Consider the following 25,287-nt stretch of genomic DNA (forward strand, 5'->3'; position numbering starts at 1 on the left):
CCGACGCTTCGTGACCATCTGATTAAAATATTTGGATCTCTGAAGTTCATCGACCTTGAAGTCCCTGGTGACCTCAAGAACCAAGAAGGGGAGATCGCTATGGAGATCGCTCCCGCAAGACGACACGACAAAATTTGGAATCTTATCATCCCGCTGCACCTCTGTCTGTCCCTGCGCGCCGTACAGGGTGGGCGGGCGCATCGGCAGCTCCGTAATGAAGTAATCGGCGAGAGGGAAGTAGGTCGCCAAAAGGCCATTGATGGGCCCATAGAGGGATGTTTCACAATGAGGTGGTGGTGCTAACGCATTGATAAGACGCTAGTTCAACTGCATGCAAGAACCGGATTGACCATTGGGCAGGGCGGGGACAGGGGCAGGGTTGTTGGGGCGGGTGGGGGCAGTCTGAGAAGGCTGGTAGGGTTCCAGGCAGGCGAGGTGCTTTTGTTGTCTGAGAGGATATAGATAAAAAAAAAGAACAATATTAGTTAGCGTCCGGAGGTGTATGCGAACTAATATTGGAAAGTAGCAAATAGCCATGGGCTAGTGAAGGTGAGAGGAGAGAAGGGGGCTGGAGATGGGTGGGATCAAAAGAAAACGAACCTTGAAAGTGACTCGATCCAAAATGCAGATCTAGACCGCCTCACTGGAAATAGCTAAGAAAGGGTGGTAGGTACATGGATGGACAAAAATCGTTGAGGGACGCGCAAAAGGGGATGAGCGCAGAGAAGAAAGAATGGCGATCCAATCTGCGAGTCGTGTCCTTTATATGTAAAACGGCGCGAGCTGGATGTGTACTTCAAGCACACACATGGAGAATCTCCACGTGACCACCGGTTGGGGCTATGATTATGGTACTGGCAAAGGCAGCTGGCATTAGTATTATTATTAATTCGACAGTCTGGTAATCCTGTCAGCACGCAACATATCTTGCCGTTTCATTTCATTGCTAGTCACGAAGTGCTACTGCGGCTCGGTTCTATTAGAGTTGACGAACCCCGAACTGGCCCTTTGCGAACGGTTCGGAGCAGTCAGGTTCGATTTTTTGGGAGGTTCGAATGCGAACCGAATAAAAAACATTGATAGCGAGCAAAAAATAAATATTGCGAGGACCTGCCAACTGCGCTGCTTGTACAGAGCCACACCGTGAGTTTTGGCAATAAGATATCAGAAGGTGTTGCGTAACATCAGTGCTATCACGCGCTGCCGCTAACACAGAGATCAGTTCAAGTAAAGCGCGAAAAAGATCACATACCAAGTAGGGTTTCCTGCTGCATTTCGCATTTTTTGGCCTCTAAGGGACGATCAGTGCAGTTTGCTTTGCTAGACATGCCATATTCGAGACAAGACTCCTGGGAAGCTTGGTATCTTCCTACTTACTAGCCAACATCGAAGACCTGAGTTGGGGCTTCACTTCAAGACTAGACGCGTAGTAGTTTGTGATCATATCATGTGTCACTGTGTGAACCACATGCCTCAGGTAACTCTGAGGACGGTCAACATTTATCACTTACCAGATGTGTGGTCGAGTTGTAGACGGTTGTTAAACTGTGCTTTTGCTTCTGAAAACAGAAGCAGAGCTTAACGGTTGTCTAGAAGTTCTACACGTTTGAGGGAATCTACATGTGAAACAAAAGGACTTCGCAGGAATGGATGCGCCACCCAGTCGTGCTGACATTCAGCAAGACTAGATACCTCACTGACGAAAAAAAAATCGACGGTGTCCCAATGGTGTATACGTGCGACTAGAATTGACGCCAATATTCAGATGGGTTCGAATGAGCACACTCGCGCGAGTCATCCGAACTCAAATTACTTCCTGTCAGTCATACTCCAAGCCGTGATTCATTGCGCTGAGAGCGCGGCTTGGTTATGACTCAGGCTACGTCCAAGTTCTCTGGATTTGCATATCCTGCATATACAAGGAGGCGGGTGATCGATGGCTCGCTCCGTGGCATCGAGAGTGGCAAACAACGAAAACTGCACGGGCGTCCGGCGAGGAGCGTGATTGTCACTGGAAGGCCTTCAATTTTGACTTTATCAAGTGAAATCTGTGAGGCTGCTTCTAGAATCTACCAAGTTGCGTACGACCGTACGAGCTATAGACAATTTATGGATTAGTTTTGCGAAGCAACTTATAAACGCCATGCTCATTCATTAGAGTCAGATGCTGCTGAGCTCTAGATTCAGTGATTGGAGTAAGGACTTGTGCCAATTTGTGAATTCTAGGTTTAGGTTGCTGTTGGCAAACTAGTGAAACCAAATAACTAGTGAGGTATATTATTTCTTGGGCTTTTTGGCTGGATCGTCGGTTAGTAGCGAGCTCCTGAGCAAACACCGTTGCTTACCTCCGTATCGACTCCGTGCAGTCATACGGTTGACTACTCCTCCGAAGTCTAAAGATCCACGGACGACCTTATAACTAGGATAAGAGTTTAAGTGCACATCGATCATATGTATCCGGAGGAGAGACTCACCGGACACCAGGCAAGTCCTGAGCACGTCCACCACGGATTGTCACCACACTGTGCTCCTGCAAGTTATGTCCCTCGCCCTGGATGTACGCCATGACAGTCTTCCCAGTAGTCAACTTGACACGCGCGACTTTCCGCTTCGCCGAGTTGGGTTTCTTGGGTTTCATTATAAAAATCTGCGAGCAGACACCCTTTCTCTGAGGGCAGGTCTCGAGTAACGGTGACTTGGGGTCTTTGGCTTTCTGCGGACGCTTCCGCCGCATCGTCTGATTGAGTGTCATGGCCAAAGAAGGTGATGAACTGAAAAGACGCGATTCGAGAAGAGACCTTGTAGCAAGAGGAGCCACAGAAAGCTGAGCTAGCCTACATGGCTGAGATATTCGACTCCAGGCTCGCAGTGCAGACAGCATTTTCGACTTGTTTTCGACACCAGTTTGCGGGCTGAAGAAGCTTTGGGTCGCTGACATAATCAGGACTGCACCGCGTATACGCCTGCCCTCAACCCCCAATTAGACTCGCGAGTCGCGACACGCGTCATATTGTTCCATCAGAGCTCCAGAAATGCCGGTGGCCAGTTCTTCAAGGAGAAAGAGCACACGTTCTCGCAGGGAACCTTCTGAAGACAGAATAGAGGAGGATAATCCATCTCAGCAGACTGGTAACAACGATGATGTCGAAGGCGGAGACGATGAGGAAGAACAGCCTAGGCGCAGGGTAAAGCAGGAAAAGAAAACTCAAAAGAAAACTCGCAGAGACTCTGAGTCTGACAACGATCCCCCTCGCGTTGTGGTTGATGACGAAGATGATCGCATTGACATCGAGAACTTTTATGACCAGCCCCTAGACAAGAAGGAAAGCGGAAAACTCTCTGGCATTGCGCAGGACTGGGAGATGATCCGGAAGCAGATCCATCAGGGTTCATTCTCTCTCGCGAAAGAGGTGGCTACTTCCCTCGCAGACGTCTTGGAAGGTGATCACGCAAATGAGGCAAGTCACTAGTGACTACTATGGACGCTTTCTGACCACCTGAACTGCTCAAAGGCTTTGTCGGAGGTCGATGAGATAATGAAAAAATTGATTGACATCGACTACGAGATGCAATCACATGAGAAGTCTCTCAGCGGGATGTACCAGCAACTTATGCGTGGCGAGCCAGTAGTAAGTAGTCCCAAATGGAGCATATGGCAGTATTGACTCCTCGAGCAGGAGGGTGCCATAGACCTCTACGATAAAGAGGTAAAGAAGAGGATCAACGAATTCAACGATAGAACTACTCGAAAGAAGTATGGCTCGAACGATCAATACGTCCAGTTCAAGCAAGGCATCTTTGTACGTTGTTCGTTAACTAAAGGCTCCTTGACCTCAACTCGCCCTTTTAAATAGGAAGTCCAAAATCCTGGCGTGAACATACCCCCCATCAATGACTTTATACCACGGGGTTGTTGCTTTTTCATCTTGCGTGTCACGAATTCTGACAAAGGTCTTTAGAGGAGGGAGATGAAAGCGACGACGACGACGACCTAGAGATCGGAGGAGTTACACAGGACTTTAAATGTCCCATCACCTTGACGATGCTAGAAAATCCAATGAAATCGTAAGTGCGTTCATACTGGACTGTTCCCTATCACCTAACTTTTGCAGCTCCACTTGTGGCCACGCCTTCTCTGGAAATGCTATCCGGGATTACCTGGCGAGATGCCCTCCTGCTGGGAAGTCATGCCCTGCTGCAGGCTGCAGTGAAAGGCTCACTATGGCCATGCTGGTTGCCGACAGTAGTCTTGAAAAGCGGGTCAAACTTGCGGCAAGGAGAGCTCAGCGGGACGAATATGATAGCGACGCTGATGATGGAGAGGTGATAGAGTAAATTAACCTCTGCGACTAATCTTGGCATCTGTACATAGTTTACCCTGATCAAAGATCCTAATCAAAGGGTTTTCCTGAGGAGCATGACCTCCGACTGCGTGATGCAGAGTGCAATATCATATCCGTCATGTAAAAATCTTCAGTCTCCTAGAACAGATATTTCCACAAGCCCTCCCGCATCTCTCAGTTTCGCCTCCCTCTCTTTGTTTGCCCTAACAAGCTTCTCGATTTCGCACCCTAGTGCCCAACACCACGCATCCCTTTCAACCCTACTTCTTGTCCTAAAGACAACAACCTTGTGCTTCGCTGAGAGGGAAGGCACGCTGTCCGCATCTCCGTCCCTACGTTTGCGGTACCAGATAGCGAATAGCATATCCTCTTCTGGGTCATCGGCTTCGAACCCGTCAAAGTAACGACGAGCAACACTGGGAGTTTCAGGGTTGTACTCGCTTGGCCACAAGGTAAGGGCAGCCAGATACCCTGAACAAACATAGGAATCCATTAGATTGATCTCCTTGCTCCTATGACGGAGAAATGAATTGCGCGAGACATGGTACTGGAGGAGACGTCCAGAAACTAGAAACAAGTGCACGAGCCTGCCATTATGGGAAGTTATGAATACGCGACCTGTCATTATGAGGCGATTCTCACTGACTTATACTGTCCCTGGAGTCCCTTTCGTGCGAATGCGCGGCCACTCTTGAGTACGCTTCTGCAGTTGTCCAGCGTGCACCAATGATATAATGAGCTCAACTCAGGCATAAATTCTGCATCCACAATGGGTGTCGTCGGGCTTTTCTTCTCATTACAGAACGCATGCTTAGTAACACGGGGAGTGATGGGGGGGCGATGGCGTGTAGAGTAGGATATGTCCATTTCATCCCGAGCATCAACACGATGTCGCTGTGTCCAGTACCCGACGAGTGCGAGTAGTCGATCTACCCATTCTTGACTCGTCTGGCAGGAGTACGTCTAGTGAGAAAATTAAACAAGGAGTAAGTGAGAACCAGTTACTCCAAAAACTCGTACCTCGAATCGGATCACGCGCCCAGATACCAAGACAATTTCGAAGCAGCGACTGACACGGAGCTGATCCTTGTCATGAGCCTGTGCTAGACCCTCGGCTCCACCGATATCATCTTCGTCCCTAGTCGAGATGTCTTGGCTTCCCACAGACCCACCAGCTCCATTAGCCGTGACATGGGTCCTAGTATCAAGATCGATATTTCCATGGGTTATCCTGCGGATCTCCCTGATATTCCGCAGGTCGAAAACTTCAAACGCGGCTGCAATTTGAGCAGCTCCTCGTGCGACCTCGGCCTCACGAAGAACCCGTGTGTATTCTAGTCTTTCATCATCGCGTGCTGACAGGGCACGAGATAAATGAACGTTCGGAGGGACAGGAGGGTGGGAATTTGAGGGCGAAAGGGCAAAAAGGTGGCCGTCATGCGAAGTAAGGTAAATATGTTGTTTAGTCTGACTGCTGGGTTTAATGCGATCGAGATACCCCTCTACACATGGAGGCTCGTGTACCTTTGTCCCATCGGGTAGGTGAATTGTAGCCGGATAGTGTTGGCCAAGTCGAAGCTCAAGGTGCGCTGGTTTGGTTCCCTGACTAGGACGTCAGCTGAATCTTGAGTCAGGAGTCTCCCATCGTGTTTACCTGTTGCATCGCCAACCCGCATAAAACGGCCCACGGTCTAGACTGGCCCATCACGTCTTCCTCCTTCCAAACCCAGTCAAGCTTCGCCTCGAAGCTCCATGCTAACTCGAGGGTTGTGCCTGCTGCAATTTCACGTTCTACCACGTGTTTCCAGTCACGAGATATAACCTCATGGGAGTTGCAAGATGAACCCAGAGACTTCCGGACGATGTCAATGATATTCCTACGGCTGAACATGTGGTATGCATTGTCAATATTCACTGCGTGGGCGACAGGAACATCCAAATCAATGCGTGTACCAATGGCCGGACACCTAAGCTCGATAGAAGCAGGTATTTCGCCGCCCAGATGACGCCTGTAATGAACACTCGATCAAAAGCTGTGTCCTGAGTCGCTGTAATACTCACCATAGCTGCCAATACCAGTCCATAGCCCTCGTACGGCATTTTGCCTTGAAAACGAACACATTTGTCCCTTCGTTCGCGCGGCGAAATAAACGTCGGGCTTTTGATTGATTATTACGGACCGGTGTGGGCCGACACAAGATACAGAAAGTGAAGTCGGTGAAAGAATAAAGTGATGAACATGTGCGTTGAGATCGGAGAGGTATTATGAATGCGAGGTGCTTATGTCCAGTGATGTTCTCTTTTCCTGGTAAGGTCTGATGGGATGAACTTCATAGTTCAGCAGGTTGAGGATAGACTTACATAATCTTCATAAATTTCAAGCCGCTCTCCTCGCCAGACCACCAGAAATTCAGCCCAGTCCTCGTAATTAAGATTGGGAGTCATACGATTCTGAACTTCGTCAAAGTGGCAAGGCAATGACTCTGATTTCGTGTGGCTGATTCTGACGAACATTCGATCTAAGAACCACATCATGTTTAGTGGACGCGCCTCCGAGTTGCAAAACCGAAGATACCGACCCCTGAGTATGATATCCCCTCGCTTATCAGATCGTTCACGTGAGGGAGTCTCATCCAAGGTAACTCCTGCGCTAGTTTCATCCACATCGCTCCCACTTCTTGCAAGGACAGCCGCGGGAGGTGCAGGAATATCGTTCTCAGCTGTGAACTGCAATCTCGAGGAAGTCCCCTCGTTTGCATGATCAAAACTCTTCCCCTTCCCCTTCCCCTTGTCCGAGCGAACTCGTGTGGGAGAGTCTGCTGGAGTAGTTACACGACCCTCAATGAAGAATGACGTCCTTGGTTTATTTACGTTTATATCTGCTGAGGACTTCTTTCCATTCAAAATAGTAGGTCGCTGAGGGCCCTCCGGAGGTGCAACATTAATGCTATTAGTGGAGCCCTGACACTTGGGAGCAGCAGTGAGAATACCCGTGCTAGAAGAGGGCTCAGAACTCGGGGAAGGGGATAGGGATGTGTCAGGGTTCAGAACTGCGCCGAGAGAGAACGCTGTCCTAGCCGTGAAAAACGACGGGCCGTCAACCACAGAAGGGGGCTCAGCTGTGGAGGGGCCATCAGTTTGATCGTTTGGACAGGTTTGATCAGGCTGCGAAAGCGATGCTGGGGAGTCGTCGAGAATGTTGACACCTAAAACGTTCCCAACTTCGAAGCTTCCTCCTACCCAACGTTGCGTGGTAGCACCGGCTTCCTTTCTGCGATGTCTCAGAGCTCCGCCCCATTCGCTTTCTTGCCACCGGTTCCATATATTTTGTCGTTCATCCGTCTCGGCCTGCCGTCCCCAGTCTTCCATTCTCCCACCTTGATGAAGGAAATTGTGGTATGCATGACTGTGCAGGAATGAGTTGAACGATTCGTCGTCCTCATCACGTTCTCCGGTGCTTGAATGCAGCCAGCTTAAAATTTGGTGTGTAACCTTCCTGTTGGCCAAATCTATGTCTGTATTGGAGACTACTTTCTCTGGCATGGGGCCTATGAAAATCCGGCGTCTTGAATGATCATGACTGGCGAGGGTCTCGTCAGGACGTGTCAATGCGACGCCACGCGAGAGCAGTTCACTTTGATGAGACTGCGACGAGGCCATGAACCAAGGGGGTCGGGTGCTGGGCGTTGAGCGGCTGACTAGAACTCGCTAGACCCAATCGTCCTGCGAATATGGATGACGTCATCAAACCCTAACCTCATTTTAGGGTTTGATTTTCTCTGAAAGTCTATGAACGCTATTAACATTATGTAAATTAACTGAGGTATGTAAGAAGATGTAACATCGAGTGGGGGTCTAACATTTTAACGGATGACGGTCCGCGGCGTGGTCCGAGACTGCCACAAGCCGGCTATTTTGAGTCGGCTTTCCCGTGCTCAAGCAGCTGGTGCGACTCCTGCACGTACTTTTCGGCTTCCTCCCTCGAGAATCTGTTCAACATCAGATGAGAGGGCAATAAGAAGTTGTATAATTTACGTACCCAAGCTTGCGCCCTTTGACAAGCATGTCTGGTTCCCGGAGAGCAAAAGGGTTTACGTCAGTCTCGGGGTTCAGGTTGGCAAGACTGTGGTTCACGAAACGATGCGTGGACTCATCAGACCGCACAGCGTAAATGACATCAAGTAGTTTGGCGTCAGGTTCTAGACGCCAATAGTCTTTTGCAATTTCCGGGGCGGGCATATTGTTCCATTCAGGTAGACGTCCTGATTCCATTTCCTGGATGCATCGAGTACTGAGTTGGTGAGCATTTCTGCACGAAGACAGGATAAAGCAGTCCTTACTAAGTCAAGACGGCCTCTTCCTCCAAGTGCGCAACAAATCGGTGACATGTGCGCGGCGATATTATGTAGGATAGGACTGACAGTAAGAGTCAGTAATGATTTAGAGATCGGGATCCCATATCACCCACAAAATAAGTTATAGAACACGCCCTGCGCCCCTAAAACCATGGCTCGGAAAAATAACGAAGGTTTTCGCAAGGTCATAAATGTCCTATAAAATGATTTTGCCTTAGTTTGTGTTCAGCTTCGCGAACATATTCCAATCACATTAGATGCATTCTTTCATTTTCGGCTTCCTCCAGCAAAGTATGTATCCAACCAGAGTCTCGGCGCTATCAAACAATTAGGGATGTGATCGTCAGAAGAGAAGCCTGGCTGACCATCAGACGCAAGCTGGTGAGGTGACGGAGCGTAGCCGCGACCATTCCCGGCACTCCAGCAACTGTCTCCAAGAAAAGAATGCGCTAAATAGCGGTAATGAAACAACGGAAATAACACTTAAAGATGAATATGCTCACACTCAACCACGCCTTCTCGTCCAAGATATATCCGCCCTTCCTAAGTTCTTCGAGCGACATCTTGCTATCAGCGGGGATTGGCTTGTGCTTGTAACCAGACACTAGGTCAAATCCCCATCTGAAATGTACATGAGTACTTTCACGGTACTAAAAAAACTGTCTCACCTCGTGAGCTTGACAAGGTTGCATGCAATTTTGTCTGATATAGTCTTCGCTTCCCTTTGGAGCACCTACCAACTTGCATTCAATACACCGTGGTCAGGGAGGAAGTGCACGAGTACCTCGACAGCCTTGATTTCTTCCTGAGAGTACACAGGGTGGAACAGTACCCAATCGCCTCGGACGATAGTAGGCAACGTCCTAACCGCATCAGGAGTGGTTAGACCCTGCTTAGATGCGACTGAATCCTCTGCGAAGACATTGTGGTGCGTAAATCATGCGAAACATCAGTGGATAGATCAGCCTCACTGAGATGGAAACCCTCCGTTCCAGTAGTCGACTCTTCATTGATTCGTTTCCCTATCAATGAGTTGTTGTTTGGCTGACCGGTATGAATGAGCGCGCGTCTGGCGAACGTAGTGCCTAATTCAGGGGCTCGGCTAGATCCAGCGCGAAGGATTCCAACGCGGCAAACAGAGACAGGGCCAGCGAAAATAAGGGCACTCCTAAACATGCTTGACATAGATGGTAGAGCGTCAGATCGTTTAAGAACAAGAACGATATTGTACAGTCATCGTACGAGCGCGCAAGCCGGTCTTTATGTTAGTTGACTTCCCGTATGGCTCCGACTCGCATCCGAGGCGAGCCGTGGGCCAACTTTCAAAAAATGAACAATTAGATCACGATGCCGTTCTCCTCTGTTCCGTGTCCTACTCAGCTTTCGAAACTTCGCACTTGAAAGTAACTACTGAGGAATTATTGTCCAGTACTTTACTATGAACGATCATCGATCATGGAGGTTGTAATATAGTGCAAAAAACGGTGCCTGTTCTTACGTCAGCACACCAGATACGGCATGTGCTCAAGAACAAGGGCGGAGGCCACAAACCGCAACGCCAAACCTTGACTAGAGCAATCAGATAGGGACTCTAAGCAGAGGGCCGAAATTTAAATTGAATCCGTTAAATAGAATGCACACCAAAGCTTACTGAGCCACCCTGCCTGCAGGCACCCTAGCTCGGCGCCCATCACTGTGCATGACCACAGGCGGAATCTCATAAGACCACCGGCGTCGGAGAATATTAATAGAGGCACACAGCTTTTTGGTATGTTTGTCAGACCGATGGGGCTTGACGCTCAAGGGCTTCATCATCAAGTCCAGACTCTCCACTTAGTTATAAGATTTATCCCACCGACCACAGCTCCTGTCGTGGTCCGGAAACGTGCAGAAACACGAGGAGAAAACATTTGATGCACGCACATATTTTGAACCGGAATTTTGTCACAAACATGCGCATCAAAATGGAAGTTTCATTGATCAGTGGAAGCATACCCGTGTCCAATGGAGCTTAGAGAGGCGCCAGAGTTATTTTGTGTGCCTGTACGGTATCTGGCTTGCCCTTATTTTACTATGGAAAGGCAACAACTAGACCATGCGAGAATGAGTCTACATTGCTTTCAAAGGGCACTGCAGAAACTTCTTTGACATGTTTGTCCGATTTTGACCATAAGACAGGCAACAAGAAGACCCCAGCATCATGATCCGCTATACTGGCAATCAGGACTCCACTGTGGGACATATCTTGCCTAGAATGCAAAGTGCTGTGGACAGTTTAGATGTACCGAACATGAAAATACCCCATTCTGGAATTACGAGTAACGCGAATGGCATTAATGAAGAAGATGGAAGATCCAACGTGATTTAAATCTGCAGCGTGCACAGAGCACAGGGTGCAAGAAGACAATGGCGCGACTGGGATCCGCATCTGGGCTTGGTCGAGCGGGAGAAAGCCGCTGGGGATTGCTTCCTTGTCATTGAACGTAGACAAGAGTGCGACGAGGGGAGTGCGGGAAAAACATCGAATTCGACGATAAACTTCATTACCGCGAGTTCAGCGGCTAGTGTCAAGGGCAACTCAAGGGAATATCACCCCTGTCTAGAACACCCGCCACCAGACGATCGCATCAGAAGATGCTGATAGCTCGCTCCATCGATAAATGGCGGCCCCATATGGTTCCAATTCCACGATCATCCTTGATAGAAAACATGAGGTGATTCATTTCCGAGGGCGGCGACAGGTCATTTCAAAAGTATCTAAAGCTTTTTGTTTGAGTTAGCGGCAGTGAACCGGGAGGGATGTACTCACTTTATTGGTTGTATCCATGACGAAGCACGAAGATACCGCACTGTGACAATGTCACATAAAGGAGATCTGGACCTGTGTGTGTAAATCATATAATTAATTCACGCAAAGAAGCACTTGGGCACAACATGGTCTGAGAGCACAAAAGGGGGGACCAATGAGGCATCGCTAGCGCAGAAGCCTGCAGGAAAACGCGTTCATCCATTGAAAGCACAGGTATAAAGACGTAGTGGGATCTGAGACTAAGCCCACAGGGTATATCGTGCGCAAAAAGGCATATTTCATCTCGAGGAGCCGCCGCAATGTGGAACCAGAAGTAGTCACAGTGATTTCAATAGACATGAGAGCGGACACCTATTATAGTGAGCGACGTCATGAGATCGTAAGCCTGCCGCAATACCAAAGAACGAGAAGCTTGGAGGTACTGACGTTGAAATAACGTTTGTAAATAATGATGCAGAACAAGAGGCGGAGGCGTGGTTGCCTCCCGGATGAATCCATAAGGACATGGTCTAATGATATTGTGAACCAAGTTTGGGCATTGTGGACGATTTCAACGTGTTTTGAAAGATACGGAGTGTAACAAACGAAGCAGCTGACAGAAACATAAGGAAACACAAGGCTACCAAAGGGGTTCGAAAAAGGAATCAAGGGCTGACAGGCGTTGGTCAGGCCCATGCCAGTTCAATTCCTTGTGGCTTCGATCCAAGTCCCCAAGGGCTGATCCAAATCTCCTTGCCGGTTCAATTTTCTACTTTTCTTACCGGCTACATAAAAAGGCTACTCCTTCACCTTCGACCCAATCTTCTTTCCTTTTCACTCACAACGGCTTGGTTTTTTTTCTAGCAGATGTGTGCTTAGCCATCGATGGAAAACGTAGCGCAGTACAGTAATTCACTCGTCTACTCATCCACTAGCACACCTGGCACACGCTCACACGAGGATGATAATCACACCGTAAACGCGTCTTCTGCTTGGTTATCTGGGCAGAGGTCTGCTTCAAACTCTTCTACGAGTTCTAGTCAACTTTCCTCCATTTATTCCGCGGTGGATCGTCCTCCAGATCACGGAGATTATACTTCTCCTTCTACATCGTATGGGCAAGTCCAGCCCAACGACTCTTATTCCAATTATTCTCAGCCATCCAGTCTTCGTCCCGAAGATGATGGAAATCATTCCGCGACAATCGCTCTCTCTCCTCAAATTTCGGGTAGCATCGGCCCTGCCAGACTTACTCGCCGACAGGCACGCGCACAATCCACCCTTCACCTTGGTCTCAGAAGAGATAGACAATCCGCACCTTCAAGCGCCCAGTCTGATTTACACGGGGCTGAGGAGGTACGTCACAAGCCTTGCTTTAGTCACCTCGCCTCATTCATATCATATACTAGCCTCCCTACTACATGTCACCGGGGAGCGCTGTCTCACGTCCTCAGACGCCTGCTAGTAGTAGCGACCCAAACCGCTACCAGCTGCCTGACAGAATGTCATTCACAATGGGCTCGGGCGGTATGCCCTTGCAATCACCTCGGTACCTGAACACGCCTGTATCAGCGTCGCCCTATTCCCCGTTTCCCATGTATCACCCGCATTCACGTTCGACATCATCTTACTCTAACTCCAATCCACGCTCAGCTTCGCCGGCGTTAAGCGTCGCATCTGCACTCACCTCTATCTCATCCGCTACATCCGTCCCCAACTCTCAGACCTTCCCGGCCTTCCCCCTTCCCTCGCCTCCAGGCGCTGTCATTCCACGTGCTAAGCAACGAAAGCAACGTCTTTTTAACGTTGACCGCAAGGCTATCTGCATTTACCACCAAGACAACCCCAATGCACGGCAGGAAGATATTGCAGCACGCTATGGTGTCGAGCGAAGCACCATCAGCAAAATTCTCAAAAACAAAACAAAATGGATGAACGTCCCAGAAGACGAAGACATGCGTGTGGCTAAGCATAGGTAACGACTCCCGGTATCTAGTCTTGCTTTGCATATCTGAATTGTCTTCAGGCCCTCAAAATTCCCCGAAGTCGAAGAGGCGCTCGTCGAGTGGCTACTTCAAATGAAGCAGCAGCAACAAAACACCCTGCTCTCTGATAATCTCATTCGCACCAAGGCCAAGGAAACTGCGCGCAGTTTGCAGATTCCTGACGAGAGATTCAAGGCTAGTTCGGGATGGGTTGAGAACTTCAAGCATCGCCATAACATCCGTAAGGGGGTCTGGCAAGGTCACGAGAAGGTTTTACGGGCATCTCGTGGCCTTGTGGGTGTCCAAGAGCACAGGCGAGGCGCCACAGATACTGTGTTATCGCCCCTCAATCCCGCGTTCGAGGGTCGCTCTGAGATCGCTAATGGCCGCGATTCTGAGGAGCATTCGACGATGGCTGATGGCGATGACGATATGGAATCAGAAGATGAGCCAGAAGTTCCACACCCTCAAAACGACCCTGGGCCTTCTTTGTCCCAAGCACCGCCGGGACCCAATCTCCCGTTATCACGCATGTGGACCCTGCAAACGGACCATCTACCTACTCCCAGCGCCCCTCTTTCTTCGGCTCCGTCGGGCAACGCGCACGAACCTATGTCTCAGCAGTCTTTTGTACACCAACGCCACGAGGAACGACAGCCAGATCCGGCCACAGCGGACATGAATTCGTCCGCTCTTCCGATTCCTGTCCAGCAACATCTTCAGGTTACAGACCCCCAGCAAGTGGTACAGCTTACCCACCCAGATCCCAGCTCCCAATATTCCGAGCCGGTTGTTGTATACCAACCTGCGCCTCCTATTACGGCGGGCGATACCATTGCTAATATCGGGGAAGCCGAGGATGCCATTAATAAAGTCATAGGCTTTGTTGACTCTCGTCCTAATCTCCTGTCACAGACACAGCGAGACGTTCTCCACGAAATCAAATGTACACTCTTCCAACTCGGAAGTGGGGTGCCGTTCGACCGTACCTGGAGATAATTCCGGACGTCCCTCGATGCTTCTTTCACGCCGGAGACCCGGCACACCATCCCACATCCACGTGCAAAAAAAATTCTTGTCTTACCTCTCACCAGTGTTTCTTACATGCATTTAATCATCTTCCCATGCCTTGCATTCACCCGACATTACACGATCAGCATCACCATTTTACATGTCTCTCGTAGGTCTCATTCGTGTTTGCATTCACACTCAGTACATACTCGTATCTGCATGTCATACCTCGCATTTGATACATCTCCCCTGCATTCACCTAGTTCTCTTGGACTCTCTGCTGTTTTTCCTAGCTCACTTGCAATGCAGAGACATTAAGTTGTCTGTGTACTATTGCTTGATCGTTATACTTTGCAATCGTTCAAGCATGCTATAGTCATTTATAATATACTGTGGTCCATCAACTTCTCTGTGGCGCTTGAAATCAGTCAGATGACATGGGAGCTGCGTATGTCGACTAGCCACGCAGAGACATATTTTCCCTGGGGAATGCTCGAGGCTCGAAGCCGCAAAATCACATCTGAATTATTTTAGGACGGGTAAGTAACGCTCGTAAAACATTCGTGGGCGACGTACCAGCAACAACGTATGGATGGATCGTCAAGACTTTGAGGTTTTGCTGCCTGTAGTCACCTTTGGGGGTTCGCTGCAAGAAAAAAACAAGCAAATTCATATTATGCGTGTCGTGATTATGATTGACTGGCATACGAATCAGCTGTGTTTTTCATGATCGTGAGTTTGCCCGCCGATGCAGCAGACACCATTTGTTGTTCAATAGACTTGTTTATCTTGGCCGTTAGCGACTGCATCCAATGTAACGGTCAATGAAACCCGCAATTCATAGATCATGGAAAGAAGACGGAGACTGACCTGCCTCATGGAGGCCTGCTTGACCAGAGCGGTCTTTTTGGGTGGAACATACCGTTTCCCTTTTTTCGGGTTCGCAGCGGCCTTGGCAGCTTGCCTAGAAGATGAAGGCTTACTCTGAAGCCCTTTGGTCTTGCCCTGGACCATTGATAAGATGTGTGTTGTCGTTGAGTTATGTGTGGACTTATCGGGTCGCTAAACAAGCTGCCGGAAAATTCCGGTTAGCTTTCCTCAACCGCCAGCTTGCGGCTTAGTCTATTCTTTCCATCGTCGGCGGCAGCTATGATCTCAGCATCCCATGTTCTACGCGTCCAGCGCGTAGCGGTATCACGCGGGAAGGTCAGTGTACTTTCAAAAGACTATATTTTGACTTGTAACAACTAAATTGACTTTCCAGCGTGCTTTACATGACCTGGTCACGCTTCCTGACCGTAAACCCATTATTTCGTATGGAACACCTGGATACAGTGCAGTGAGCGGCCATGTTGTCACTGTTTTTGGCTGCACTGGATTCCTCGGACGCTATCTCGTCTCGAAACTCGGTATGTTTAAATAGGCCCACCTAAAGGTTCTGGGGTCAACTAATGCTCCACTCTTGCAGCTCGAATGGGTACGCAGGTCATCGTGCCTTACCGCGAGGAGGATGAGAAAAGACACCTCAAACCAATGGGCGATCTCGGCCAGATAGTCTCCATGGTAGTGTTGCATTTGCTTCCATACCAATGACAGTCCGCCCTAAATTCATTCAAGGAATGGGATATCCGGAATGAAAACCAAATTGCTGAGTGCTTAAGGCATTCCGATATTGTATACAACCTTGTCGGCCGAGAATATGAAACAAAGTATATTTTGAATTTAATTTCCTTCTTCGACGCACGCACTCACCCCACTTGAACCATCCCAGGAACTTCAAATACTCTGACGTTCATGTTAGCGGAGCGGAAAGGATTGCAAGGGTCGCGGCCCAAGCAGGAGTACCACGCCTTGTACATGTTTCTCACCTGAATGCTTCGACATCTTCGCCGTCGCATTTCTACCGGACCAAAGCTGAGGGCGAAGAACGGGTCAGGGAAGCCTTTCCCGCTGCCACCATCGTTCGCCCTGGCTCTATGTATGGTTGCGAAGACAAGTTCTTGAATAACATGGCTAGTGGGTCTTAGACGTCTACTTCATCGTTGTCATGTTGACCAGACTAATTCGTCAAGGTTGGCCTATTTGGTGGAAGCTCAATCACGGAGAAACTAAAACGCGCCCCGTTCACGTAAATCTCGACCCCGTCATAGCCATGATCGTCCTTTTCAAACTGATCGTGGGTTGACAGGTTATGGACGTCGCTCAAGCTTTAACCAATTTGATGACTACCCCCCAAATCTCCGGCACAATTTCCCTTCCTGGACCAAAGACGCTGACGATGGAGTATCTCTTAGACTTGGTGTCCTCCTTGACTTATATCCCACCATCGAGTGCACCCGTGCTGCCTAAGTCTATTGCGTTGGCACTTGCCAAGGTTGCCCAGGCACCGTGGTGGCCGCTCATTAGTCCAGATGAGGTGGAGAGGCGCTATTTAGATGACGTGGACGTTCCAGGCGATTGGGAAGCTGTAGGCGTGACTCCTGACGAAATCGAGAACCATGCAATCACGTACCTACGAAGGTATCGTTCGGCGTACGTATCATGTCGACTGCGCGTTGCCCGAGGAGCTAAATTTTGTTTTGCCTTGTAGAGATAACTTCGTGCGACCGGTGGTTTTCCCTGCGCGGTCCAGCTAGGCCAATGTCATTTCCGATACTCACGATTCGTGGGCCGTGACATCAAGCTTCGCCGTAGAATATATAGAGTCATATCGGATCTTCATGGGCGTTGCCAATTGTTCCATACTGGAGCAATGAATGATTTCATGAAAGCGTTGCTAGGATGCACTAGCATGGGTGAACCTCTGGACCTATTCTCATGGCGCTGAATACAGGCCAAGAAGTCGCTCAAATGCCACCTGAACTTAAGTGAAATGAAAGCATACGTGAGTGAACTGCTTAATGAACTGAGTAGAGTTTTATTATAGCATGATCTGATAGCACGTGGGTGATGATTCACTGGGAGACATGATGTGTTTCTGCCGGGGATGCGTATACTGCGGAACGCGAGAGAAGTATGTATAGGATACACGTGGGCACAAAGTATCTGAGTTTAACTGCTAGCAAGCGGAAGGAGCGGCTTAAAAACGGGCTGCAAGTCAAACTCTTGATCAGAAACCGGGCGGCACGATACCCTTTTGAGGTGCCTGGTTTGAGCCGGGTGGCGGTGGGTAAGCTGATCCAGACGAAAGCATCTGCAACAAACGAAGCATCAGTGATCAGTAAACAAGTCATAGCAAATTGACAGAAGAATATGATCAACTGTCCAAACACTCACCTGCTGAGCGCCTTGTTGTTGTGCCATCATTTCACGTTCCTGCGCAACTATCTTTGCCTCATCTTCCAAACTCAACGCAAGGGGAAGCCCCACGAGAAGAGCAGAAGTGGTGACAATCCAGACTATGTTACCAACGACTTTTCCGCTGGTCTTGAAGAATGACGCGGCTTTTGAAACCTTGGTAGAAATGCTATGTCTGGTTGTGGGAGGCACTATGTCTACCAGTGCGCTTATGCGGTCATACAAGGATTCTTCTGCAGAAAGCTCGGAAGAGATCGAGGATATAGATTCTTGAGAAGAATGACGTGACGAGGATGAGGAAGCATAAGGAGAATTGCCCGAGGACTCTGCGTCTTTTTCTTCGACAATCTCGACTTTGACCATGGTTTGAACACAAACGTGAGCACAGCAGAAAAATTACAGCCGACGTGAGAGTCTGGGCTTCGGTGCCGGCAATTCCTCGATCGGAGTTTGTAATTCACTTTGTCATAATCCGTCTTGCCCATAAACGGAATCTTTCTTACTGAATCAACAGAATTTGTAACTAAACTTAGTTCCAAAAAGGGAAAATAATTCGATTGGGAATTTCGCTCTCAATATCCCTATTGCGGGGGAAGTGACTTATGTATTATAATATAAGTACTATGCGTGGCCCAATATAAACGATTCCTCCTTGTCCCTCCTGTTATTTCTTTCTTAATAATATCAGTCTATACCAACGCATCTTAATATGCAGAACGGTGACCACGTCCGAACCGATAGCGGTCACTCCTTCTCGCATCCTGGTGAATACATTCAAGTTTGATCACTGACTCGCCCTCTCACAACGTCACACCTCCCCCAGGCCTCGTTCTCCCAACCCAATCTGTCCAGAATCAGATCCATGAGTTAGCCAAGACCCTGCCGCCTCCAAGGAAGCAAAATACAGCTTGTGATGCTTGCAGGTCTGCCGCAGCGTACTTGTGATCTGCATCTGCCAACCTATTCACTCCCATCACCACAGGTCCCGGAAGGTCAAGTGCAATAGACTTCCTGGCCAAGACAAGGTAGGTAGTATGTAAACCATGCCGACAAGCAGCTAAATTATTCTCGATTCCTTCAGTGCCAAGTGATTACATTTTTCCTTCTATACTTGAACGCGAGGTGCTGAAGATAAACGCTAGCATTGCTTGTCCAAGAACTATCCTTGCACGTCAGTGATTCTCTATGTTTAATTAAAGAGCGGTGAGCCGACCAACGCTTTAGCCATTTCGTCCAACAGGCAACTAGCGAAAAGAAGCGTAGCGCTGCCGCTCGGAGGCCGAGAAATATATCAACAAGCTCAAGGTTAGCTTCGGATTCTCTCCTATTTCGTCTCGCTTATTCACTGTATCTCTCATTCGATTGTCGATCTTTCTGCTACTTTTCTATTTCTGTGCGATCTTCATCGCTACCGTCGCCCTTCCCGCACTTCATTCAGTTCCTCTCCTGTATCTGCTAGGTATGACATTTATTCGATGCATTATTGCAAGCTCTAACATCGGTCGATAGTTCATCGCCCATCGGTGAACATAACAGCCCCCCTTGGGTTAAAGCCGCATTTGGTCCATGGAATTCAGGGCGCCTGCCAAGTTATGGCGGTCTCAACATGCAAAGCACTACTCCAACGCTTCTTCATCACCTGCTTGCTCCGCCTGAAAGGTATGTAGTATTCTATTCGCGTCACTTGGCTGACTGATTGTCACGTCACGTCAGCGACTCCACCTTTATATTCAAATCACGGTCACCAGGCTACGCCACATGGGGAGACATGGCATCCAAACTTGAAGATGAAGCCTTCCGAGCAGAGTACGTTGCATCTACCCCTTTCCTACCTAAATTACGTAAACGATCGAAATTATCGCGCTGTACGTCAAACTGTTATCACGTCCCGTGATGGTTGTTCTCTTCAAAGTGCCTTTACACTTCCTTTTCATTTGCCGTATCGATCCGTTCCTAATAGGCCGTTACTAATGTGATTGATTTTACTTCTGATGACAGGTTCGCCCTCGACCTAGTTGAAGTTTATTTCCAGATAGTCCATACCCGTCTTCCTCTTCTCAACCCCTTACAGTTTCGCGCGCGATTAAATCTCCAGGCAACGCAACAAAGGCCCGCGATTGCAAAGCAGGATGAACCATTACACCCAGCCCTTATCGCAACGGTACTTGCCTGGGGTGCAAAATTTTCTGAACATCCCCTTCTTGTGGCAGATCGCGAAAGAAATGGTGGACAAAGTCTGCTCGCCAGATCACTCATCGAGCGCACCCGAGAGTTGGCCGAGTCATTAAAAGTACATCGCATACCAAATCCACATCATGTCGTCATCTCTTTACTTATCGAGCCTCTGCAATGTCGTACGTACCTTCTTTCGCTGGCTTTACATTTGCTCATCATTGTGCATCAGAGGACCCACGACATGACAACGGTAACAATTGACTTATTGTTTTCATGTCTGCGGCTAACAAAGAGCAGGCTTCCATGGATTCTGGCTCACTAGCGGGATACGTAATTTGCTTGGACTACAAGCAAGTAGAATGTTTACATTCGAGAATCATTCTAATAACAATCATTTGCAGATCAATCACAAATCTGTGATGGCTGATATCAAAGATCCCGAGGCGCGCGGCACCATGATTTTCGCTTGGTGGATGGCTTGTCTGTCAGACGCCTTCTCCTCATTTTACTACCGCCGGAAGCCTATGCTGTACGTTCAACAAAGTGTTTCTTTAATCGAACACTAATATCCGCCCGTGTAGTGATGACGACGACTACGATATCGACTTCTACACGGCGGATCAGAATACCCAGGAGGCTACCGACCCTACGGCACCATCCCCCAGAGAACAACTTGAGGTAAGATTCAGGGTCGTGTTATTCAAAAACCTTATGCTTACATCATGCCTAGTTTTTGGTCGGTCGACTCCAAATAGTGCCTTGTTGACATGTGCTTACAACTTACAGGGGTACTACCGAGCTGCACACGCCCTTGCTCGGATCTCACGGACAATTGCTCGCCAACTCTGGAGGCCATCTACCGACCAAGACGGCATTCCTCTTGATTCTGTCCTGTCGTACATCTTGGATCTGAGCAAATGGAGAGATGCTCATTTGTCCAAGGTTGGAGTGCCTCCTAATTTGGAGGCCAATTGGGATTTCGTATCTGCTGTCTCTGCGTGTAAGTAGTTGAGTCTGATTCTTGTGTGGAATCTAAACTAGTGTTCACAGGTGCAAGTGATGCCCAGTATCACGTCACTTGGGTAGCCCTTTTCTTTGCGATGGATGAATTTGGCATTCGCGACGATGCCTTCACACCAAGTAGTATCAATCAGGTGGAGACTGCAAAACGTAAAGTAATGGAAGAAGCTCTGCAAGCTTCCCTGCGCATTGCGGCGCTCGTGAGTGACTGTCATTTAGAAAATTATTACCGCTGATTTTTTCTTAGGCTGGAGTCCTTACTTCAAACGGCTACTTGGTATGCTGTCTTCAAAATTACCACTGTATCCACTAAATCCCCTCAGAAACTGGACCCCGCGGTCATGCATGTTAGTTGTATCAACGCAGGAAATTTGCTTGCTCGGTTAGGTCGTCCTGAAGTGTCCCAATGCATCAAGGCTTTGGAACAATACAGCTATGCGTACGAAGAGACCAAGGAACATGCGCGGGACATCAGCCGTGAATATGAGGTTGCACTGCAAAAGGGTCCAAATAATTTCCATGAAATGGCTAGCGCCATCATCCCTTCTGCTCGTGCCTTCCATGCAGAGGCCATGAGCGTCGACGCAATAACCAACGGCAACGGCAAGCACCATGGGAATACGGTGAGTTTTTTTTCTTTACTTCTCCTAGGTGATAGGCTCATGTGTGATGTGCCAGTACATGTCAATATAAAGTGTTGCCGCGGGCTCTACAAGTCCTGTATGATATTATTCTCATCCTCGCAAACCAGTCACTTGTTGTCCCCTTATCCACGGGTTGTTGTTTTACTTTTAGATTGCCTTCTCCCAGCACTTCTTCATCCACATGGACTCACATCTTCCATTATGTAGTTAATTCAAGCCTGCTGTTTGGTTTATCATGTTGTATATGCAGACTAAATACTACGATGTACTGTAGCAGGATACTCAGTACCATAGTGATACCCTTTCATCACAGGCGAACACTCTTGATAACTTTGGATATACCAGACTGCTCGCCTGTGTATTTCGAGGCATCGCCAATACCACCTTTGTAAACTGCACGCTGCGATGACACTCTCTTCTTGGCTTGCTCGTATTTCTGACGCTTTTTGACACGGGGATTGCGGACACTCTTTGACCTGTGCGGCGTTAAACCCTTGTTTTTCATGATAGCCCGCGTGACCGAGCGCGGGCCAGATGCCTCGTCTTCATTAAAGACGAGTCTATATGGAGCAGGTGAGAAACGCCCAGGATGTATGAAACGTGGGGCTTACCGCTCGGCCGCCCGAACCTCCTCATAGTCTGTCTTTTTCTTGCTCTTCTTCTCCGCGGCTTGCCGTTTGACGAGCTCGTAATAGCCGTGTGCTTCCGCCATGTCACTATCATCATCGCCCTCGACATCTACGTCTCTCCGTCTCTTTTTGCTGCGGCTGATTGCGTCAGTAATTTCGGTATCCATATCATCTAGATCATCTCCGCCCATCCCAAGCGTTCCAGCTTTTCGCTCCCGCTCTTTCTCCATTCTCTGTTCCTTTTGTTTCCTTCGTTCGCGGTAAGGGATGTCGTCATCCCCGCCCACTGCATTGACACGAGCGTTCTGGCGCCGCGCACTAGCGCTTTCAATGCGTGACACGTGGAAGCGCAGGCTCTTCTTGCGTGCCTGTTTGTCGGTAGCGTCAGCGTGCTGTAGGAACGTGGCTTCGCCGAATGCGTCTGTGCTACTGGCGTCAATGGGAACCAAATGCCTCTTCTTTGCGGAAGTTGAGGCAGCCTCGAAGTCTGGCTCGACGAGGTCAAAGATTGGCTGTCTTTTTCGGCGTCATTGGAAGTCTTGCGTTTTTTCTTCGGAGGGTTTGCTTCGACTTTGTTTTTCTTGGGCGCTCTCGGTTTATCATCGGCGTCCATCAACAGTTCTGTAAGCTCGTCGGATTCGAGACCCTTCTTCATCAGGAGGCTCCACAAGTCAGTCGCGTCAGATACTAGTTCGCCATCTTCGCCGTCTTCGTCTTCGTCATCTTCGTCACCTTCGTCCTGCGAGTCAGTGCCGACGCCCAAGTTCTCTAGCATAACGAGTGATTGCTTAAGAGTGAGCAGACGATTCAAGACTGGGTGCTGTCTCAGGAGTAGAGGTCGAGCTGCATATTTCTCCGAGGCGCGTAGGTGAAGGTAATACGCGAGTGTGGTAGCATAGGTTAGGAGAGCCTCTGTGACGTAACTGGTTGGTCAGAAATGGTGATGCATCACAAATAAAATAAACCGGAGATGAGAACTGACGATAGTACGCGTGCAGAAGTCCGAGTTCAATTCCGTCGGTTTCTTTCTCCGATGTGCTGGACAAAAATTGAGCATGAATGTTGGACGGCAGTGAATTGAAACCTCACGCAGCAATTTTTGCTTGCATTTCGATGAGACTACGGGCTGTATCATCCCAGTCACGGGCTAAAGCAAGAGCTTCAGGATTTTCTCGTTCCAGGTGCTGCAAGACGGCCTTCTTGTCACTCAAGGCCACGTTAAGTATAGGCTGCGATTGTTCCTCTAATGAATCTCTGAAAACAGTGTAAGCCACGCATAACAAGTAGATGAGACCACGTACTCGACCTCAGCAGCGGGTTCTGCTTCGAGACCTTCGCCCAATCCAAAATCATCCTCATGAATAGCATCCCGCGCCTTCACCTGCAGTCTGCGGGCTTCCTGTTCCTCCAGTTCATTCGCTTCCTCGTCTTCCGAGTCGATCTGGGCGGCATTGGACGAGTAATACGCTGACTTGCTTCGACCCCAGGATTCATCCTCCGATCCCGTATCTGAAGGAGATGATGCCTTCTTCAATTTGGTTTTGGTTTTTCTCTTGTTGACGACTTGGTCTTCATGGACGTCTTCATCTTCAGCATACGCAACTCCGTCCTCGTCCTCGTCTTCTTCTGCCTCCTCGTCTGACACGCCTTCCAGAGCAAAAACTTCGTCTTCATCCCCATCGTCATCCTGACCATCTCCGTCCTCATTCAATAGGATCTTATCCCTGGATACATGGACTAACCATCGTTTCAGCTACATGTAATTGTGCCTGGGGTATGGGACGTACATTGGTCCTCTTCGTCTAGTTCAATATCAGAAGCTTTATTCCACCGTTTAATTTTGCTATCTTTGCGATCCACTGGCCGTGGTTTAGAGTGGGAATTGCTCTTACTGGATGGACGACGGCGAGGCATACTTGGTAGTGTTTTGAGGCCTGTTCGACGCCGTACTCAAAATAGCGCGAAAAACAAACGTAAAATTAGGGTACATGTGATGCAAAGATAAGATAAGATAAGATTATAGCATCGTACTGGATGTGGTTGCTCTCTGGCAGAAGCCTCACCAAACGCCTTGGTGCTGATTCCTTGTTTCTGGCTCGGCCCTCAGCGCTCAGCTAGTATGCAACCTCAGGGAGAATTTCAACTGAACCGAACAATACGTCAATTAGACTTGTGGGGCCCCCCGAAGGAATTTGAACCATTAGGTGGCTGACGAACATAGAGCTACGGTGGAGGCAGCCATGTTGAGTCTTGACCGTCTATTTGTCAAAACCTTCGAAAGGTAGCTTTAATTACAGCGTGTAAAATTGAAGGCACGAAGTTTGCGTTGCCGGCGCGTTCTACCGACCCGAGTCGCATTCCACTCGAGAGAGAGAGAGAAATTCTATATTTATATACCGCAACAAACAAAGTGAGCTGTTAAGACGCGGTGCCCTGTTAGGGCTGTGCTGGGGAGTGTTGTAACAGGGTGAGGGATGTAGGTATAGTACGAATAGCCAAGCGGTCCGCGTTTGATGAGTTTTGGTGTGCGTGTGGGCTCGTTTGGTGTCCAGGCTTAGTATAATATGATACACTTTCTCTCCTTCCTCCTCCTTCTGATCTCTCCTCGTCTCCTCCTTCCCTCGTCACTTCCTTCTTTGCCCTTACTCAGGCTTCTGTCCCTCTCCTTTCTTCCCAGTCTCCTTCTCGTTCCAGTGCGACCTTCTTTAATGCGCTGGATTCTTGAATAAACTTCGCTAGTGCCTTTATGCCCTTCTCCGTACCCAAAATTTCGTTGAGTATGATGTTGTGTGATACCTCACGCAGATGGATGCGTTGTCGCGCAAATAGTGGGCAGTCACGTATGATATGTTCTCGTGTTTGACGTGGTTCTCCACATGGGCAGAGGGTGGGTTCGGTTGGAACGAATGCAGCGTAGTATTCTCCCATGAATCCGTGTCCTGTGCGGCATTGTATAAGACGGCCGTATACTTCTCGAGGAGTGTGAGTGAAATGTTGGCGGGGTTTGAGCGTTGGTGGGAGTCGATTTGCGAGAGCGAAG

General features: G+C 48.8%; 9 protein-coding genes across 9 annotated transcripts; 3 read left to right on the plus strand and 6 right to left on the minus strand.

Annotated features, from left to right (window-relative positions):
* Positions 1-2,217: 2,217 nt before the first annotated feature.
* Positions 2,218-2,904, minus strand: EDB91DRAFT_310383 (uncharacterized protein). The gene is made up of 4 exons (XM_041326811.1): positions 2,839-2,904; positions 2,475-2,771; positions 2,346-2,419; positions 2,218-2,297 (listed from the first exon to the last, which is right to left on the minus strand). Exons 2-4 carry the CDS (start codon positions 2,750-2,752, stop codon positions 2,278-2,280), a joined length of 372 nt encoding a protein of 123 aa, XP_041178034.1. The 5' UTR covers positions 2,753-2,771; positions 2,839-2,904; the 3' UTR covers positions 2,218-2,277.
* Positions 2,905-2,954: 50 nt separating this feature from the next.
* On the plus strand, positions 2,955-4,404 carry EDB91DRAFT_310539 (uncharacterized protein). The gene is made up of 6 exons (XM_041326813.1): positions 2,955-3,458; positions 3,513-3,629; positions 3,678-3,800; positions 3,855-3,909; positions 3,960-4,065; positions 4,113-4,404. Exons 1-6 carry the CDS (start codon positions 3,033-3,035, stop codon positions 4,333-4,335), a joined length of 1,050 nt encoding a protein of 349 aa, XP_041178035.1. The 5' UTR covers positions 2,955-3,032; the 3' UTR covers positions 4,336-4,404.
* EDB91DRAFT_1279626 (uncharacterized protein) lies at positions 4,201-7,787 on the minus strand. The gene is made up of 8 exons (XM_041324706.1): positions 7,215-7,787; positions 6,923-7,112; positions 6,705-6,862; positions 6,405-6,658; positions 5,998-6,352; positions 5,364-5,945; positions 4,990-5,306; positions 4,201-4,930 (listed from the first exon to the last, which is right to left on the minus strand). Exons 1-8 carry the CDS (start codon positions 7,710-7,712, stop codon positions 4,474-4,476), a joined length of 2,811 nt encoding a protein of 936 aa, XP_041178036.1. The 5' UTR covers positions 7,713-7,787; the 3' UTR covers positions 4,201-4,473.
* Positions 7,788-8,310: 523 nt separating this feature from the next.
* On the minus strand, positions 8,311-9,939 carry EDB91DRAFT_1129048 (AOX, alternative oxidase mitochondrial precursor). The gene is made up of 9 exons (XM_041318556.1): positions 9,670-9,939; positions 9,483-9,610; positions 9,367-9,431; positions 9,202-9,319; positions 9,064-9,147; positions 8,951-9,015; positions 8,812-8,894; positions 8,684-8,759; positions 8,311-8,634 (listed from the first exon to the last, which is right to left on the minus strand). Exons 1-9 carry the CDS (start codon positions 9,881-9,883, stop codon positions 8,343-8,345), a joined length of 1,125 nt encoding a protein of 374 aa, XP_041178037.1. The 5' UTR covers positions 9,884-9,939; the 3' UTR covers positions 8,311-8,342.
* A 4,827-nt stretch (positions 9,940-14,766) lies between these two features.
* EDB91DRAFT_310528 (uncharacterized protein) lies at positions 14,767-15,564 on the minus strand. Its single transcript, XM_041326812.1, has 4 exons — positions 15,353-15,564; positions 15,059-15,285; positions 14,945-15,002; positions 14,767-14,891 (listed from the first exon to the last, which is right to left on the minus strand). The coding sequence occupies exons 1-2, from the start codon at positions 15,494-15,496 to the stop codon at positions 15,172-15,174; spliced, it is 258 nt and encodes an 85-aa protein (XP_041178038.1). The 5' UTR covers positions 15,497-15,564; the 3' UTR covers positions 14,767-14,891; positions 14,945-15,002; positions 15,059-15,171.
* Positions 15,565-15,631: 67 nt separating this feature from the next.
* On the plus strand, positions 15,632-17,118 carry EDB91DRAFT_1237028 (39kDa subunit of Ndufa9, NADH ubiquinone oxidoreductase; the record flags this gene model as incomplete). Its single annotated transcript, XM_041321531.1, has 8 exons — positions 15,632-15,688; positions 15,747-15,891; positions 15,951-16,045; positions 16,100-16,191; positions 16,254-16,498; positions 16,555-16,610; positions 16,671-17,014; positions 17,073-17,118. 8 exons carry the CDS (start codon positions 15,632-15,634, stop codon positions 17,116-17,118), a joined length of 1,080 nt encoding a protein of 359 aa, XP_041178039.1.
* Positions 17,119-17,331: 213 nt separating this feature from the next.
* On the minus strand, positions 17,332-18,179 carry EDB91DRAFT_1222049 (mitochondrial import translocase subunit Tom22). Its single transcript, XM_041320917.1, has 2 exons — positions 17,759-18,179; positions 17,332-17,675 (listed from the first exon to the last, which is right to left on the minus strand). Exons 1-2 carry the CDS (start codon positions 18,140-18,142, stop codon positions 17,592-17,594), a joined length of 468 nt encoding a protein of 155 aa, XP_041178040.1. The 5' UTR covers positions 18,143-18,179; the 3' UTR covers positions 17,332-17,591.
* Positions 18,180-18,392: 213 nt separating this feature from the next.
* EDB91DRAFT_310826 (uncharacterized protein) lies at positions 18,393-22,011 on the plus strand. Its single transcript, XM_041326814.1, has 19 exons — positions 18,393-18,543; positions 18,603-18,702; positions 18,762-18,804; positions 18,861-18,866; positions 18,922-18,950; positions 19,004-19,084; positions 19,289-19,438; positions 19,493-19,585; positions 19,778-20,133; positions 20,184-20,204; positions 20,252-20,304; positions 20,356-20,483; positions 20,536-20,632; positions 20,685-20,690; positions 20,741-20,954; positions 21,005-21,174; positions 21,222-21,251; positions 21,298-21,597; positions 21,653-22,011. The coding sequence occupies exons 1-19, from the start codon at positions 18,489-18,491 to the stop codon at positions 21,665-21,667; spliced, it is 1,947 nt and encodes a 648-aa protein (XP_041178041.1). The 5' UTR covers positions 18,393-18,488; the 3' UTR covers positions 21,668-22,011.
* On the minus strand, positions 21,926-24,161 carry EDB91DRAFT_1247792 (Sas10 C-terminal domain-containing protein; the record flags this gene model as incomplete). The annotated part of the gene is made up of 7 exons (XM_041322853.1): positions 21,926-22,178; positions 22,230-22,759; positions 22,819-23,159; positions 23,230-23,285; positions 23,337-23,501; positions 23,549-23,984; positions 24,035-24,161. 7 exons carry the CDS (start codon positions 24,159-24,161, stop codon positions 21,926-21,928), a joined length of 1,908 nt encoding a protein of 635 aa, XP_041178042.1.
* Positions 24,162-25,287: the final 1,126 nt, after the last annotated feature.

The sequence above is a fragment of the Suillus paluster genome (genome assembly GCF_016628075.1).
Source record: "Suillus paluster strain FC165 chromosome Unknown EDB91scaffold_21, whole genome shotgun sequence".
Lineage (NCBI taxonomy): Eukaryota > Fungi > Basidiomycota > Agaricomycetes > Boletales > Suillaceae > Suillus > Suillus paluster.

What these genes read in the sequence shown, in the direction of transcription:
- EDB91DRAFT_1129048 (XM_041318556.1), bottom strand. Translation starts at nt 9,883, where the DNA reads ATGTCAAGCATGTTTAGGAGTGCCCTTATTTTCGCTGGCCCTGTCTCT. An exon ending in AAGAAATCAAGGCTGTCGAG is followed by an intron (nt 9,432 to 9,482) that starts GTACTCGTGCAC and finishes GCAAGTTGGTAG; the next exon opens with GTGCTCCAAAGGGAAGCGAA. An exon ending in CGTGTTCTATAACTTATTTT is followed by an intron (nt 8,760 to 8,811) that starts GTGGGTGATATG and finishes TCTTACTGTCAG; the next exon opens with TCCTATCCTACATAATATCG.
- EDB91DRAFT_1222049 (XM_041320917.1), bottom strand. Translation starts at nt 18,142, where the DNA reads ATGGTCAAAGTCGAGATTGTCGAAGAAAAAGACGCAGAGTCCTCGGGC. An exon ending in AACAACAAGGCGCTCAGCAG is followed by an intron (nt 17,676 to 17,758) that starts GTGAGTGTTTGG and finishes CGTTTGTTGCAG; the next exon opens with ATGCTTTCGTCTGGATCAGC.
- EDB91DRAFT_310528 (XM_041326812.1), bottom strand. Translation starts at nt 15,496, where the DNA reads ATGGTCCAGGGCAAGACCAAAGGGCTTCAGAGTAAGCCTTCATCTTCT. An exon ending in AGCAGGCCTCCATGAGGCAG is followed by an intron (nt 15,286 to 15,352) that starts GTCAGTCTCCGT and finishes CATTGGATGCAG; the next exon opens with TCGCTAACGGCCAAGATAAA.
- EDB91DRAFT_310383 (XM_041326811.1), bottom strand. Translation starts at nt 2,752, where the DNA reads ATGACACTCAATCAGACGATGCGGCGGAAGCGTCCGCAGAAAGCCAAA. An exon ending in CAGGACTTGCCTGGTGTCCG is followed by an intron (nt 2,420 to 2,474) that starts GTGAGTCTCTCC and finishes CTCTTATCCTAG; the next exon opens with TTATAAGGTCGTCCGTGGAT. An exon ending in TGCACGGAGTCGATACGGAG is followed by an intron (nt 2,298 to 2,345) that starts GTAAGCAACGGT and finishes CCGACGATCCAG; the next exon opens with CCAAAAAGCCCAAGAAATAA.
- EDB91DRAFT_310826 (XM_041326814.1), top strand. Translation starts at nt 18,489, where the DNA reads ATGCAGAACGGTGACCACGTCCGAACCGATAGCGGTCACTCCTTCTCG. An exon ending in TATCGAGCCTCTGCAATGTC is followed by an intron (nt 20,134 to 20,183) that starts GTACGTACCTTC and finishes ATTGTGCATCAG; the next exon opens with AGGACCCACGACATGACAAC. An exon ending in CCCTGCGCATTGCGGCGCTC is followed by an intron (nt 21,175 to 21,221) that starts GTGAGTGACTGT and finishes ATTTTTTCTTAG; the next exon opens with GCTGGAGTCCTTACTTCAAA.
- EDB91DRAFT_1279626 (XM_041324706.1), bottom strand. Translation starts at nt 7,712, where the DNA reads ATGGAAGACTGGGGACGGCAGGCCGAGACGGATGAACGACAAAATATA. An exon ending in AGGGGATATCATACTCAGGG is followed by an intron (nt 6,863 to 6,922) that starts GTCGGTATCTTC and finishes TGTGGTTCTTAG; the next exon opens with ATCGAATGTTCGTCAGAATC. An exon ending in GGCGCGTGATCCGATTCGAG is followed by an intron (nt 5,307 to 5,363) that starts GTACGAGTTTTT and finishes TTTTCTCACTAG; the next exon opens with ACGTACTCCTGCCAGACGAG.
- EDB91DRAFT_310539 (XM_041326813.1), top strand. Translation starts at nt 3,033, where the DNA reads ATGCCGGTGGCCAGTTCTTCAAGGAGAAAGAGCACACGTTCTCGCAGG. An exon ending in TTATGCGTGGCGAGCCAGTA is followed by an intron (nt 3,630 to 3,677) that starts GTAAGTAGTCCC and finishes CTCCTCGAGCAG; the next exon opens with GAGGGTGCCATAGACCTCTA. An exon ending in CTAGAAAATCCAATGAAATC is followed by an intron (nt 4,066 to 4,112) that starts GTAAGTGCGTTC and finishes TAACTTTTGCAG; the next exon opens with CTCCACTTGTGGCCACGCCT.